At 37.1% G+C, this 16,196-nt stretch overlaps 1 protein-coding gene across 2 annotated transcripts in view; it reads right to left on the reverse strand.

The window, feature by feature from the left end:
* Positions 1 to 4,814: 4,814 nt before the first annotated feature.
* thsd7ab (thrombospondin, type I, domain containing 7Ab) overlaps positions 4,815 to 16,196 on the reverse strand; it is a 101,009-nt gene continuing 89,627 nt past the window's right edge. The window contains exons 20-28 of one of the 2 annotated variants that reach the window (XM_083530406.1): positions 15,888 to 16,033; positions 13,897 to 14,071; positions 13,556 to 13,729; positions 11,292 to 11,372; positions 9,335 to 9,417; positions 8,306 to 8,519; positions 7,292 to 7,379; positions 6,933 to 7,140; positions 4,845 to 5,162 (exon numbers count right to left, since the gene is read on the reverse strand). In XM_083530406.1, the coding sequence (XP_083386532.1) occupies positions 7,005 to 7,140; positions 7,292 to 7,379; positions 8,306 to 8,519; positions 9,335 to 9,417; positions 11,292 to 11,372; positions 13,556 to 13,729; positions 13,897 to 14,071; positions 15,888 to 16,033 (1,097 nt within the window). In that variant the 3' untranslated portion in view covers positions 4,845 to 5,162; positions 6,933 to 7,004. Of the gene's footprint in view, positions 5,163 to 6,932; positions 7,141 to 7,291; positions 7,380 to 8,305; positions 8,520 to 9,334; positions 9,418 to 11,291; positions 11,373 to 13,555; positions 13,730 to 13,896; positions 14,072 to 15,887; positions 16,034 to 16,196 lie in introns of both variants that reach the window. The other variant, XM_083530407.1, reaches the window with a different exon arrangement.

A 16,196-nucleotide genomic window follows, 5' to 3' on the forward strand; every position in this document is an offset into this window, starting at 1 on the left:
ACAAAAAATACAACAAAGGAAACCCAGAACTGATGAACAGCTAGAATCCTGTATCAGACACGTACGGGACAACATTTCTCTCCCAAACTTCAGCAACTGGTCTCCTCAGGTGACTGATGTATACGGACAGAAGACGCCATGCTATTGCTTTTTTTTTTTTTTTTGATGTGTCAAATCAAAATGTTGAATATTATATGGATTTAAAGATCATTAGATCATTGCATTCTGTTTTTATTATGCTGCACAGTGTCCAACCTTTTCCAAATTTGAGTTGTATTTAGATAATTGAAACAGATCTACAGATCCATAGGCTTCCTGATCATCTTAAGTCATGTTTTTGCTTCGCAGACCTCGAGTTTGTCATCTGTCATTGCCTCAGGTCATATTTAAGTATAAACTACACTCAGTACTATTTCCTGAATTGAATCATTATGTATATTTCTAAATGCAGACTAGTTGGAGCTCTTCCCACTCTTTGTGGTAAAGCGATGTAAATGATCTTCCCTGAAGCACAGCACAATGCTCAATCCGGGTTCATTCGACAGTGAGGATTTTTTCTTCCTTACCATCTTTCCCCAGTTTGGTTTTGCTACTTCCTGCCGTCTCTGTGTCCTGTTGCGCAACACAAACGATGCATTTAGAGGAAATCGCTCTCGGCCCTCTTCCACATACCTGAACTCACACTTGCTTACGGTTGGCTAGTGTCACTGTGATTGACAGAAGAATCAGAGTAAGCTCCTCCCACCTTGAGACCACAACCAATTACAGGGATATTTTGTTGATGTAAGTTCTTAGTAGTTCTCATCTCAGTGGTTATTTTTTAAAACAATGATTCTTAAAACACACACCCACACACACACACACACACACACACACACACACACACACACACACACACACACACACACACACACACACATGCACACAAACACACTCCTGCTTTCCTTTATTTACCCATAATTCCTCAGATACAGAAACGGTACAAAAAAAGCACTAAAACTTATTGGAATTTCTTACAACATAAAATTTCAACACAGATCAGATACCACTTCATTTATATGTCATCATTTTCACCATTAAAAAATACAAAAAAGTAAATACACACTTTATTAATACGAAATAATAATAAAAAAAACAACGAAAAAAACAACCCAGAATCATTATTTACACATTACACAAATAAGGAAGTGAGAGTTCATGCTTCATCAGCCGCTTGATGTCTGAGCGTCTCACAGCTTCAGCCTCCGAGAGATCATACATGAGGAACGGAAAAAAAAATTAAAATCACACTTGCACGTATTAATACTGAGTGTTTAACCTTTTATATGAGTCGTTCATCATTTGGGCTTTGGAGAACGCACCGAATTTGTTGAAAAAGGTATTTTCTTTAGCCATCAGACAATAAATATTTCTATACATATATAGCGAGTGAACTTTAATATCATATAGTTTTATTTTAATATTACAGATTGAAAGCAGCAATTTGTGACGTCAACTATTTATCACTTACAGAAAACGTTTTCTTGTAAATTCTAATGATACCCGCTTTTGTCATGAAACACCTACAATCATCACGATCGTACGTCGTCTTTGGGGATAAAGAGAAAGAGAGAGAGAGAGAGAGAGAGAGAGAGAGAAAGAAAAAGAAAAAGAGAGAGAGAGAGAGAGAAAAAGAGAGAAAGAGAGAGAAAGAGAGAGAGAGAGATATCTTGAAACACTTTCTATGAAGGCCAGATCCGATAAATACGCTCCTTATACCATGTTATAATGCATCAAATGAAGTAGCTGTAGACATTGTTAATTAAAAAGACAGTACCTCAGATGTTCACACAGTGTTCTACACACATCCACTATACAGTCAAAAGTTTTCGGACAACTGACCAAAAGCTTCCTTGTCCTTTTTTTGAACTTCCTATTGGATACCGATAAGTTCCACTCTTCTGGGAAGATGTTCCACTAATTTTGAGATTCATTTATTGTCGTGCTGGAACATTTTTCAGTTAAAGGAAATATTTTCATGCTGCCACATCCAATTTCAATTGTGTGCCTTCAAGTTTGAGAAAAAAAATACATATGGCTGGAAAAGTCAGGTGTCCTAATACTTTTGACCAAACAGCATATATAGTGTATATACGTGCTGTAAACTTCCTGTTGATGATACATGGGATTTTAAAAAACTACCCATCTATAAAATATGTGTTCATGTGACCTTGACAGAAAGTGTTATGCATTATATATAGATGCATTATTTTATATTCTTCCTTTTTGTTTTATATTTTTTAAGCTCTGTATAAAAGCCAAAAATAGCAGGTTAATATACTTTTCATATTATTCATAATGATGTGAATATTTCCTACATTTCATTGCACCACAAAGGGCTGGAACACAAGGTCATCACACCATCAGACTCTCAGCACTGAACTCAACCCATGAGGGATGAGGAAATATTCAAAAATAAAAACAATTTCATCATGATCAGAAGATGGAAAGAAAAGTACGATCTATCAATGCACACGTGATTGAAAAAGAAAATGCAAATCAAGTTTTCAGGTTTGAAAAAGTCAGAGAAATCCCATCCAAGTTCTCATCACGCTCAGCGTCCTCCTACGTTCCCTCACTGGTTTTTTTGTTTTTGTTTTTTTTTTCAATGTAACTCTCGAATCTGATAAACCCTGACTTGAATGCATATCATGCTGCACTAATATAGTGCAATAACGTGGGAATGAGGATAAGACGAGACGCGGGACGCCGGGACACGTCTCCTCGTTCCACAGAAAGGCTGAAATTCACAATGAGCAGTTCGTTCGAAAAGTCCGTAAAACAGAAAATTCAGTCGTGTATCGTTTCAGGGATGAGTTTTTTTTTCAGCTTTTGTGTATCGTCCCATCTGATGGAACAACGTCCATGATGTCCAGAGATCAGACACAAGATCAGACGCAACATCACCGTGCTGATTATCCAAGTGTCCGTGTTTGGGAAAAGAAAATGGCGTGTTATTACTCTGTGTGTGTGCGTTATCGGTATATTGTATGATTATGTATGTGTGTGTATACTGTGTGTGTATTTGTATATTGTGTGTATATTGTATGATTATGTATGTGTGTATACTGTGTGTGTATTTGTATATTGTGTGTATGTTGTATGTGTATGTATGTATGTGTGTGTGTGTGTGTGTGCATACTATGTGTGTGTTTTAGATGTCATGTATTTTTTAGACACATGTATTGTGTCTAATATGTGTGTGTATGTGTAATGTGTGTGCAGTGTGTAAGTGAGCATATTGTGTGTGTGTATTAATTGTGTGCATTCTGTGTATACAATGAATGTGTGTGTGCATGAGTATGCACACACAATGCAATGAAAGTGTTTGTGTATGAGTATGGCATTAATTAAGTTGTGTGTATGTATTGTGTATGTGAGTATTTTGTGTATATTGTTTCTAATACGTGTGTATGTATGATTGTGTGTATTGTGGGTATTGTGCATATTGTATGTGTGCATATTTTGTTTGTATATATTGAGTGTGTATATGTTGTTTGAGCATGTATTGTGTGTATATTGTATGTGTATGTTTGTGTGTGTATACTGTGTGCATATGTTTTTTGTGCATGTATTGTGTGTAAAGTGTATGTGTATTTACGTGTGTGTATATACTGTGTATATATATTTTGTGTGTATAGTTTGTGTATGTGTGTATATATTTTGTGTGTATATTTTGTTTGTTTGTGTGTGTATACTGTGTATATATTTTGTGTGTATATTTTGTGTGTATGTGTGTGTACTGTGTATATATTTTGTGTGTATGTGTGTATATACTGTGTGTATATATCTTGTGTGTATATTTTGTGTGTTTGTGTGTGTATACTGTGAATATATTTTGTGTGTATGTGTGTGTGTATACTGTCTATATATTTTGTGTGTATATTCTGTGTGTATGTGTGTGTACTGTGTATATATTTTGTGTGTATATTTTGTGTACATGTGTGTATACTGTGTGTATATATTATGTATGTATATTTTATGTGTGTGTGTGTGTGTGTGTGTGTGTGTATACTGTGTGTATATATCTTGTGTATATTTTGTTTGTTTGTGGGTGTGTATACTGTGTATATATTTTGTGTGTGTGTGTGTGTGTATACTGTGTATATATTTTGTGTGTATATTTTGTGTACGTGTGTATACTGTGTGTATATATTTTGTGTGTATATTTTATGTGTATGTGTGTGTGTGTGTGTGTGTGTACTGTGTATATATTTTGTGTACATGTGTGTATACTGTGTGTATATATTATGTGTGTATATTTTATGTGTATGTGTGTGTGTGTGTGTGTGTGTGTATACTGTGTGTATATATCTTGTGTATATTTTGTTTGTTTGTGTGTGTGTATACTGTGTATATATTTTGTGTGTATATTTTGTGTGTGTGTGTGTACTGTGTATATATTTTGTGTGTATATTTTGTGTGTATGTGTGTGTATATATTTTGTGTGTATATTTTGTGTGTTTGTGTGTGTGTGTATACTGTGTGTATATTTTGTGTGTATGTGTGTGCACTGTGTATATATCTTGTGTGTATATTTTATGTATGTATGTGTGTATACTGTGTGTATGTGTGTGTGTGTGTATACTGTGTGTATATTATATATATATATATTGTGTATAATTATATTGTGTGTATATATATATTTTGTGTATATTTTATGTGTGTGTGTGTGTGTGTGTGTGTGTGTGTGTGTGTGTGTGTGTGTACTGTGTGTATATATATATATATATATATATATATATATATATATATATATATATATATATATATATATATATATATATATTGTGTATAATTATATTGTGCGTATATGTTGTTTGTGTATGTATTGTGTGTATATTGTGTCCAATATGTATGTACTTACACACAAGCATTTGTGCAGTGTGTAGGTGTGCATATTTTGTGAGTATTTGTGTTTTTATTAACTAATAACTAATGAAGGCGTGTATGTCTATGTGTGCGTGTATGTGTGCGTGTGCGCGCGCGCGCGTGTGTGTGTGTGTGTGTGTCATGGCGTGTCGTGTCGTCAGGGCTACATGTCCATGTCGCCGTCGTATGCCAGAGTGAGTGGCTTCAGCCGGTTGTTGTTTTGTCGTCGTTGTGGTCTCTTTGGCTTTTTGCTGCAGATGAAATGAGAAAGGTTCAGACTCGTTACATAACAGGACACCGGAGTTCTGACACAACACACAACATGCTACACACAGCAGCGTTGAATTATGGGAAATGATTTGAGAAAGAATATCAAAACAAAGCCGGAAGGATGAAGCAACCGAACGGAACACGTGCATTCGAATAGCAAGTTAAAGATAAATGCAAAAAAAAAGAAAAAAGAAAAAAGGACTCATTCTCTTTATAAAAGTTTCTTTTCGGCTTCTCCCGTTAGGGGTCGCCACAGCGGATCCTCCGCACGTTTGATTTGGCACATGTTTTACGCTGGATGCCCTTCCTAACGCAACCCTCCCCAATTTATCCGGGCTTGGGACCGGCACTAAGAGTGGCTGGGGATGGTTCCCTGACCGGGAATTGAACCCGGGTCGCAGCGGTGGGAGCGCTGCATCTTAACCACTAGACCACCAGGGGACCTGATTCTCTTTGTCACTTTATAGTGTTCATAATATGATATAATATAATATAATATAATATAATATAATATAATATAATAAAACAAAACAAAACATAACATAACATTATATATGTTTACATGTTGACATTATTTTCCTATTTATGGAAAGTCATTACATGTTATAGCTTTTATTCATCATTATTGATAATAGTAATAATAATATGGTACAGGCAATATGCCATTAACGCAGCTTATAATGCATTATAAGCATTACAAATAAACTGTAATTAATTAATTCCTTTGCACAAATACACTATATTGCCAAAAGTATTGGGACACCTGACTTTTCCAGCCCTAGTAAGCAGGAGTAAATGTGGAATACGGTGTTTAAAAAAATTACTTAGAATCTTATGGTCAGGTGTCCACAAACTTCTGGCAATGTAGTGCGCATATGTAACAGTGTGTATAAAGCTCAAAGTGCACATTTTTACGTTTCAAAAAAGGCAGTAGTTTAACCCTTTAATAAAGTAAGACGTTCTATAAAGGCTATTAACATGTTATAATGCATTAATAAGGCATTATACACATCTTTATCATTGTTTATGTAGCACTGTGTGTAAAGCTTTTCTGATTTGTTAACAGAATACCATTAAATCATTAACAAAATGCAATAACGTTTTAATGAAGCATCATAACGTGTCTATTCCTTATGAACTCATTATGAGCAGGCTCAGCATTTATTATAGATGTAATCATAGAAAGTATGAAAAGTTTATAAATGAACGTATAAATGATGGTCTTAGTCTTAATAGTTAGAGTTGCAATTATAATACAGTTATGAAGCATTATGAAAGCCTTATGTCATCAATAGGCTTTGAGAGAAAAAAATTCAACATTAATGTAAATAAATGTAAATTATTGCATATAAAACTATAAAAGTGTTGCGTTATTCACTGTGCAATTCGAGCATGTTTTTGCATATTATTGCTTAGTTTGCTGCATAGAAACGAAAAGAACATTTATGTGTCTCGAAAACCATCAAAGATGTTGTGTTTCAACACTTTTCACAGCCACTGGATATAAAACATAAGCAGGAACTTAATATATAAAAGATGAAAAAAAAATATGTGAGAGATCTTCAAACAACATGAAAAAAACAAATGACACTGCAGTGATTTTTTTTTAAATAAAGATGCCAAATAATTCCCCCTACTCAATTTTTGTTGTTGTTGTATTTAGGCTTCTACTGAATTTAATATTTTGCTGCTAATTGTACCAGGTTTTAACACAGATTGTGTAAGAGCGATAGAGCCGAGCTGTAATGTACCTCTGCAGGCCGGGAGGAAAGCAGAACCGCTTACACACAGGCACTGGGGTCAAAAGGTCAGGGGTGCGAACCCTAACCATCACTGTACTCAGGCTGCTGGCAGTCAGGGTAGGTGAAGGTGAGCTCGTGAGCGTCGCGGCCCATCCACACGGCCGCACAGCTGGCGGAGTCGAGCATGGCCCGAGAGCGGCGCGTGGCGCAGTAACTGCTGCTCGGGGGGAAGCGAAACAAATCAACACGAGGCAAAAGGTAAGAAATGAAAAGGAAAAGAAAAGAAAATGATGAGGATGATGAGGAGAAGAATGATGATGCTGATGATGATGGAGTTTAGCAGATGCTGGAATCTCACTGTCACTTACCACGCTAAATAGACCATGGACACTATAAACACCAGGAGCACAAAGACACCGGCCGCCACACCGTAAACCCACGTCTTCAGTCTGCCGTCTGTCAGGAGACAAGCGCAAGCGGTTACGGCATGTCTCGCTTTACAGCGTTCTGAAATATTAAATTTTTTTTATTATTATGTGTCATTTGTATTATTAAATGACACATTTTTGCCTCTATGCCACATTCAGTCACACGTTATTGTACTGTAACAGTGTGACAATTTACCACACTATAAAACTTAATCCCACTACGGTGCTTTACTGCTCAATGACTCTTCAGCTTGATGACATATTAAACACACCGGTACAAATAACTGCACTATGATGCTTTTACACTCAATGACATGACCACAGTATGACATGTTTACTGCACTATGACTATACTTAGCTACAGTTACAGTTAACAGTTTATACTGCAATGATTATAACAATAAACTGCTACGACACTATGGCATGTTTCCATGGTACAGTACTTTATAGCACTATACCACCTTTTCTCACTATGACAGGATGAGACTATGACACTTTAATGCACTATGACACAATGGTACTTTGACACTTTATTGCACTATGACACTTTTCCATACAATGATATTATGGCACTGTAACTCACTACCCACTCTGATACTTTCCCTCACTCTGACACAGTGGCATAAGGACACTTTAACTCACTATGAGACGATGCCACTCTAATACTTTCCCTCACGATGACACAATGAAATTATAACACTTTCCCTCACTTTAAAACAATGGCACTATTCCACTTTCCCCTCACTTTAACACGATACCACTATGACACGATGACACTATGTTAAGTTCCCTCACTATGACATGATGGCACAATGGCACTTTCATGCACTATGACAAGAGGGCACTATGATACTTTTCCTCAATAAAAGCACTATGACACGAGTACTATGACACTAAGAAATCTTTTTTTCACAATTGTATAAAACACTAAACAGACATGTCTTTATGCTTTACCAGGTCCAAAGGGTTTGAGGTACCACGTGCGCCCCGTGGGCCCCGGCCCGTCCGTGGTGGAGGCGGTAGGATCGATGGCTCGGCTCGTCTTCACATCTTCACTTTTGCTCCCTGCTGTGGGAATCTCCAGCACGGGAATCAGAGCACACTGCTGCAACAGACCTTCAGGAGACAGCGCCTCAGTGTAGCCTTCCTCGCACACACACACAGCTTCCTGCAGAGGGCAGCAGAGAAACACACTAACTAACTAACTAACTAACTAACTAACTAACTAACTAACTAACTAACTAACTAACTAACTAACTGACTCACCTGGATGATTTACAGCATTGGAATAGAAGTAAAATGATTATTATTATTAAAAATGTATACATATAAATATATTTGAAAAAATCTGACCAGTTTATTTAGATTTTAATGATTATTTCCTGATTAAATTCCTGAAAGTTGAAATTGAGGCTGAGACACACAAATTTTTTTTCCCATGTATGTATATATATATATATATATATATATATATATATATATATATATATATATATATATATATATATATATATATATATATATATACATAGCAATTTTCCTGCTACTGGAAGCCCTGATACCAGTCCTGTTGCACTTAATTCCATTGATGATGGAGTGTCTTTCAGGAGACTGCATGGAACACATTAATTCTCTTTATACTTGGCGATTATGATGCTAATTTATTGACTAGAGTTGTGTTTTTGTCATTTCTGACATTTTTGTGTCCTGTGCACATGTGTCCTGTGCATCACAAGTAACATATAGAAATGTTTCATCGCCATGCATTTGCTGTAGTTTTGGAACTAGGAACTTATTTTGCTAAAAAAAAAAAAAAAGCCAGCGTTAATGTTTAAAGTTCAAAGAGATGCTCAGAGCATATTAGAGTTGCAAGTATCAGACTGGTGTATTAAGTACATTAGGCTGAACATCTCCCCTCATTTCAACTCGTTACTCTGAAATAAACCAAAAAACCCAGGGAAACGAATTCCTCATGAGTCTTACCTTGGAGCAGAAGGAACGTGGCTTTTCACATGCAGGGACACAAGATTGCTCGGTCCCTGGTGCCGGTGTGGGGGGGCATCCACCTACAGATCAGAAACATCAGCCGGGAAACTTACAAATAATAATAGTGATAATAACAACAAAACACGTTTCTAAAGTCTAAAGTCTAAAATGCAGATATACTAAGATGCTTGCATTTTGTGCTAAAGGCAACCGGCTATAAATGCTAAGTTCAAATGCTAACACTGAACCTCGAACCGCACCGTCTCGAGTTTTCATGAATGTTGAATGTTAATTATGTTTCTCCCTTTAATCCTGCGTAATTACCACCACTTAAGTGTTAGACGCTGTAATTTTTTTACCCATTGACCCAATTTTTACTGAGAGATCCACAGGGCTTTGTGAAACATAAAAACATGTGCAAGCTGGATAAAATGTGTAAAAAATATATTTTCTAATAGGAGTTTTTTTTTTTCTTACAAGTACAATATGTTTGTTCAACCTGAAGGTAAAAAACGATTACAATTATTCTGAGGTAAATTAACTGAGCGTTGAGTTTGAGAGATTACTTTCGCAAAAAATGAATACCACAGAAGATAGGAATTAAATTAGCAGATAGCAGATATTAGTTTTTACCAGACGAAATAAAATAAATAAACAAAAATAAGGAATTGTTGATTTGTATAAGTGAATTGTGGCTTAATAAAATAAAGGTTAACAAAAAATTGCTGTTTTGGCCACAATTTATGCTTAAATTTCAGTGCAAATGAATATGATTAAATCTGCAGGCCCAGTTTACGCCTGTCAAAGACTTCTTACTTCTCAGGAATTAAAAAATGTTGATTTTTATATAAAAAATTTTGAATTGAAAAAAAACTGAATACGGCTATCACGAATGTTATTGCAAAATATAATATTTAGACATTGAAAATTGTTTCCCAAAAGTGCGATTCACTGCAGTCTTCAGGAAATGGAGATCGTGAGTGCAAATAATTACGACTAAAAGGCAGGTATTACGTTGGCAGAAGCCACCGCAAAAATGCTATTTTATGTATACAGTACTGTACTGTATTAACATTTTACTTCATTTTATAATTAATAATCATATTTTTATTGATACATTTCATTATTTCAACATAAAACTCCATAAAAACAATTCCCTATAAGTTGTTTGGTCTTTCGTGCTATCAGCGAAAATCAGCCAAACTGATTTGAACCACGATAAAGCGGGGGATTACCGTACATCATTTTAGGTTTTGTCATCAAATTATTGAAAAAAAAAACTTTTTTAAGAGTATATATACAGAGTATATTTAAATACCCAAAGTGGGGTGAAAAAGTTTTTTTTCCTGATTTAGTGATTTTTTCCCCGCATATTTTTCACACTTAAATGATTCACATCCTCAAGCTAGTTTGAATATTACACAAAGTTACACATTAGTAAATACGAAATGCAGTTTGTAACTTATGATCTCATTTATTAAGTAAAAAAAAGCTGTCCTGCCTGGCCCTATGTGAAAAAGTAATTGCTCCCTAAACCTAATAACTGGTTGTGCCAGTCTTATTGGCAACAACTGCAATTGAGCGTTTGTGAAAACTGCCAGTGAGTTTAGTCTGTGAGAGAGGTGAGACAGGTATGTTCAGGAGCAGTTACAAGAGAAGAATTAAAACCCCTTTTATTGGATACTATGTCCTGAAATATCTTGATATCCAATAAGGGCAGAGGGGCAAGAGTTTAAGCCATCGGGGCCACTCCCCTGTGCACGGCCCGGCTGTGGAGAAATTCTGTCTGGCTTTACTTTGCAGAATTGTTTGAATTCAGTGACATTGGAGGTTTTTCGAGCATAAACGTCCTGTTCAAGGTCATACCACAGCATCTTCACTGGATTTAAATCTTTGACTAGACTACTACAAAACCATGATTTAGTTTTTTTTTCACGGCAAAGCACCGGCATACCTGTGACGTTTATTCCGTCTGAGCGCTCGCACCAGACCGTCCGAGATGCACTCACCCACTCGTAGTCAAAACACTCGCCGTCTGCCAACAAGAAGCCAAGGACGCACACGCACAAGAAAAAGGCCATCATCACGTGGTTATGCAGCACACGAAATCAACAAGCCCTGAGTGATCTAATCAATCATAGACGGCCATAAAAGCGTATTCGCATGAATATTTATGAGCAACATATAATGCGAGTAATATTCCACTGAACAGTTACTCAGTCGGACACATTCATTAAAAAAACGTCAGCTGTGGTCATGTTGGAGTTTGGACACAAATCCTTCTGTGTTCTGATAAAACACTAGATCTTTTTATGAAATAAGTTTAACTATACAATGAGTGGTTGAGTAGGTGTGTTTGTGGTATCTTCTGGCTCTCTCACAATGTACATTTTCCACAAATATTATAAGACAATAAGCATATATATTGGCAAAAGTTTGTAGACACCTAGTCAAAAGTATGTTTTTGAGCTTCGCATTCAACATTTAATCCCGATTTACTCTTATAATTCACTCCACTCTTCTGGGAAGATGTTCAACTAGTTTTTCTGGAGACCATGGTGTTAATAAAGTCAGGTACTGATAAGGTGGAAGTGGAGACTAAATGTGGAATGGGATGTTTAAAAAGCAATCATATGCTCAGGTTTATAAAAACCTTATATATATATATGTAAATTGTACAATATGAATCTATGTATTTCTGTTAAGCAGCTTTGTGACGATTTCAATTGTTAAAAGTGTGACACAAAATCGAGATATTTTGCAATTTGTATAACGAACACACTTCACTATGCTTCGAGCAAATCATTTCGCTGTTGGAAGAAAAAAGGTGTGCTGATCTGCCAAACGTTACATGCCTTCACTTGCCCTGGAATTAATTAACAGATGGTGAAGAGCTATTTCCAGCACTCCCGAGGTAAGTGCCCTGAGATTCAGGATGTTATTTTCGACCAAACTGCTCCTTACGTTTCATCTTATCACTCTCATTACACCAGAAACAAATCGCTGTAGAAACCTAATCATGTAGAGACGAAATGCTGAGTGAAACAGGTATACCTGTCATTCAATACATCGGACACAACAATTTAGGGTATAGATTATAAACTGTAATAAATGCATTATGAATATTCATATATGATCTATAAACAGCTCCGAATCTAAAAGGAAGGATTTAAGAAGATATACTATATACAGGTGCATCTATAACTTCTTATAAATGTACCACGAACAAGGAGGTATTACTTGTGATAAGTAGGGTTATGAATGTGGGTATATAAGAGGTTATAATTTGTAATGAATGCAGGTAAATGTGGATACATGAGGAGTTATAACTTATCAATGTAGATAAATCAGGGGTTATAATTTGTCATAAATGTAGATAGATCAGGAGTATTCAACCTGTTATTAATGTGGATAGGTGAAGAGATATAACTTGTTATAAATGTAGATAAATGATGAGTTATTACTTGTTATAAATGTACACATCATGATTTATAACTTGTTATAAATGTACACGGATCAGGAGTTATAACCTGTTATAAATGTACACGGATCAGGAGTTATAACTTGTTATAAATGTAGATAAATGATGAGTTATTACTTGTTATAAATGTACACATCATGATTTATAACTTATTATAAATGTACACGGATCAGGAGTTATAACCTGTTATAAATGTACACGGATCAGGAGTTATAACTTGTTATAAATGTACACGGATCAGGAGTTATAACTTGTCATAAATGTACATGGATCAGGAGTTATAACCTGTTATAAATGTACACGGATCAGGAGTTATAACTTGTTATAAATGTACACGGATCAGGAGTTATAACTTGTCATAAATGTACACGGATCAGGAGTTATAACCTGTTATAAATGTACACGGATCAGGAGTTATAACCTGTTATAAATGTACACGGATCAGGAGATATAACCTGTTATAAATGTACACGGATCAGGAGATATAACCTGTTATAAATGTTCACAGATCAGGAGTTATAACCTGTTATAAATGTACACGGATCAGGAGTTATAACCTGTTATAAATGTACATGGATCAGGGCTTTTAATGTTATGAATGTTATAAATATGTATGTTTATGAGATAAGGCAGATAGAAACACTTTAAATGCAAAAAAGATGAGGATGAACAATATAAAGTGACGTGTGTGTGTGTGTGTGTGTGTGTGTGTGTGTGTGTGTGTGTGTGTGTCTGACCGGTGCAGGGGCGGGACTGCCAGTCCTGGTCAGGGCAAAGGCCGATGTTCTCAGGCTCCTGGGCGACGACGGCTCGTGAGCGTACCTGCACCGCGCTCTGGTCAACCCGCTGACCTTTAACACACACACTCTGACACGGGCTCCAGTCTGACCACTCCATCAGGTAACAGTCACCTAAGCAAGTGTGAAAAGTGCAAAATAGGGCATAAGACCATAGAAAGTTTCATGTAGTGGATCATTAGTCAGTGATTACACCTGGAACACCTGGACTGTTGCTAAAATACTGGAGGAAATTGATTCGCACACGCTGCTGTTATCGCAGACAATAAGGGTGGAACTACCTGGGCACGGTAGGGTACACAGTTCTTCCAGAATGATCTTTTTGTCCCCGTTGATGGCGAGCTCCAGCCCTGAGCACAGCTCGTCCTCCACCATGCTGACCTGACCATCTCGGGAACTGTCGGACACGAAGCAGGACAAGTTCCGAAAGCGTCGGCCTTCTCCACACACCACTTCCTGCAACACAGACGATAAAATGGCATTTAACTGAACCAATGCTAAAGAATGCAGCATATTTCAGGGCCAGAAAATGAGAATCAAACATATAGTATATGGACAAATGTTTGCGGACACCTGGCCATAAGATTGGTATGCCTTTATAACACCCAATGACCCCAGGATACATCACTGATGACGTGTCCCAGTGCATCTGCATGATGTATTTTGTATTATGTGGTATGTAGCAAAAACTTCTCACAGAACCACTGGCATTATATGATCATTACGATTTTAGAACACCTTTAAAATAACACACACACACACACACACACACACACACACACACACACACACACACACACACACACACACGTGCGCACAGTAACTACAGTAGAAATGAGCTCCAGATCCCACGCAGCAGGCAGGAGATCAGAGAGGAAACAAATTCATTAACAGAGAGAAAGGAGATGGATGAAACTCTATGAATTCTGCATCTACATGAGAACCCTGATCTGTCAACTACTCAGCTTTCGGTTTATTCTCTTTTCTTTATCTTCCTATTTTTTCTATCTCTAGATCAGCATAGGCGGTAAAGAATTTATCTATGATTTTCATCAAAATGCAAACATTCTGGGATCGTGTGTGTATGTGGGGTGGGGGGGGGGGGTAGAGAGAAAGCTGGAGAGCAGGAGTGACAAAGGGAAAAAAAGGAGAGAGGCAGAAGGGAAGCAAGACAAAGGAGAAAGGAGTTGAAAAAGAGACAGACAGAGTGTGAGATTGAGGCTGAGATACACAGAGAAATGGAGAGTTACATAGAGAGAGAGAGAGAGAGAGAGAGAGAGAGAGAGAGAGAGAGAGAGAGAGAGAGAGAGAGAAAGAGAGAGAGAGGGAGACAGAGAGAGACAGAGAGAGACAGAGAGAGACAGAGAGAGACAGAGAGAGAGAGACAAAGCAAAATTAAGTGAGAGAAAGAGGATTGAATTGAAAAATTAACAACTGACAGTCAGAGTGAGACAGATCAAAACAGACAGACAGTGAGACAGTAAAAGAGTAAGATGAACAGATCTTGATTGACAGATAGACAGACAGTCGAACAGACAGAGAGTGAGACAGATGGAGAGAGACAGACAGACAAAGAGTGAGACAGACAAACAGACAAACAGGCAGAGAGCGAAACAGATGGAGTGAGACAGACAGACAGACAGACAGACAGACAGACAGACAGACAGACAGACAGACAGACAGACAGACAGACAGACAGACTGGCAGAGAGTGAGACAGACATATTTAGACTCTACAATTTGGTTATAACAGAGCTGTATTTATGAACAGAGCACAAGAACTTTGTGGAATTAATTATATTATAATAGCAGAATTACAGCACATTGCATAAGTAATGGTCCCCCATTACCATCCTTCAACTTCTGCACAATTTGTGGCATTCCAACAGAAATTGAGTTAATTAGAATTATATTTCATAAAACTACACAAAACAAACCAACTTCAAACATTACTAATAAAAGCTACAAAAACGTCACAACAGCCAATTGCTGAAAACTCCTGATGACGAGCTGGAGGTCAATACAGGAGGTCATGTGATCTTAATCTGAACCCTGATTGTGGAAGAAAATCATGTGAAAGGGGAGTGAATACTTATACACTCAGGCACTGGATGAGTTTCAGATTGCTTTTTCACATATCAATTTTTGTTTCGAATAAAACCCATAAACAAATGAGTATCGACCAGCACTTGAAAAAATAAGATACGGCCCTTTTGCTCAAGCCCGTGTGTGTGTGTGTGTGTGTGTGTGTGTGTGTGTGTGTGTGTGTGTACCTCAACACGGCACTCAGACCAGGCGCTGTAGTGCCAGTGATAACACGGCCGGACAGGACACGGCTTCCACTGCTCCATCAGAGAGGGACATGGCCTGCCATCACCCTGAGATGCCTGGACCACTGTCCTCCTGCGCACCATTCTCCCTGGTACACACACACACACACACACACACACACACACACACACACACACACACACACACACACACACACACACACACACACACACACACATACACACACACTACATTTAATTATAAACTGATTGTATTATTTTTTTATGAATGAATGTGGTAGGGGGCGTGAC

This window comes from Silurus aristotelis (assembly GCF_946808225.1).
Source record: "Silurus aristotelis genome assembly, chromosome: 25".
NCBI lineage: Eukaryota > Metazoa > Chordata > Actinopteri > Siluriformes > Siluridae > Silurus > Silurus aristotelis.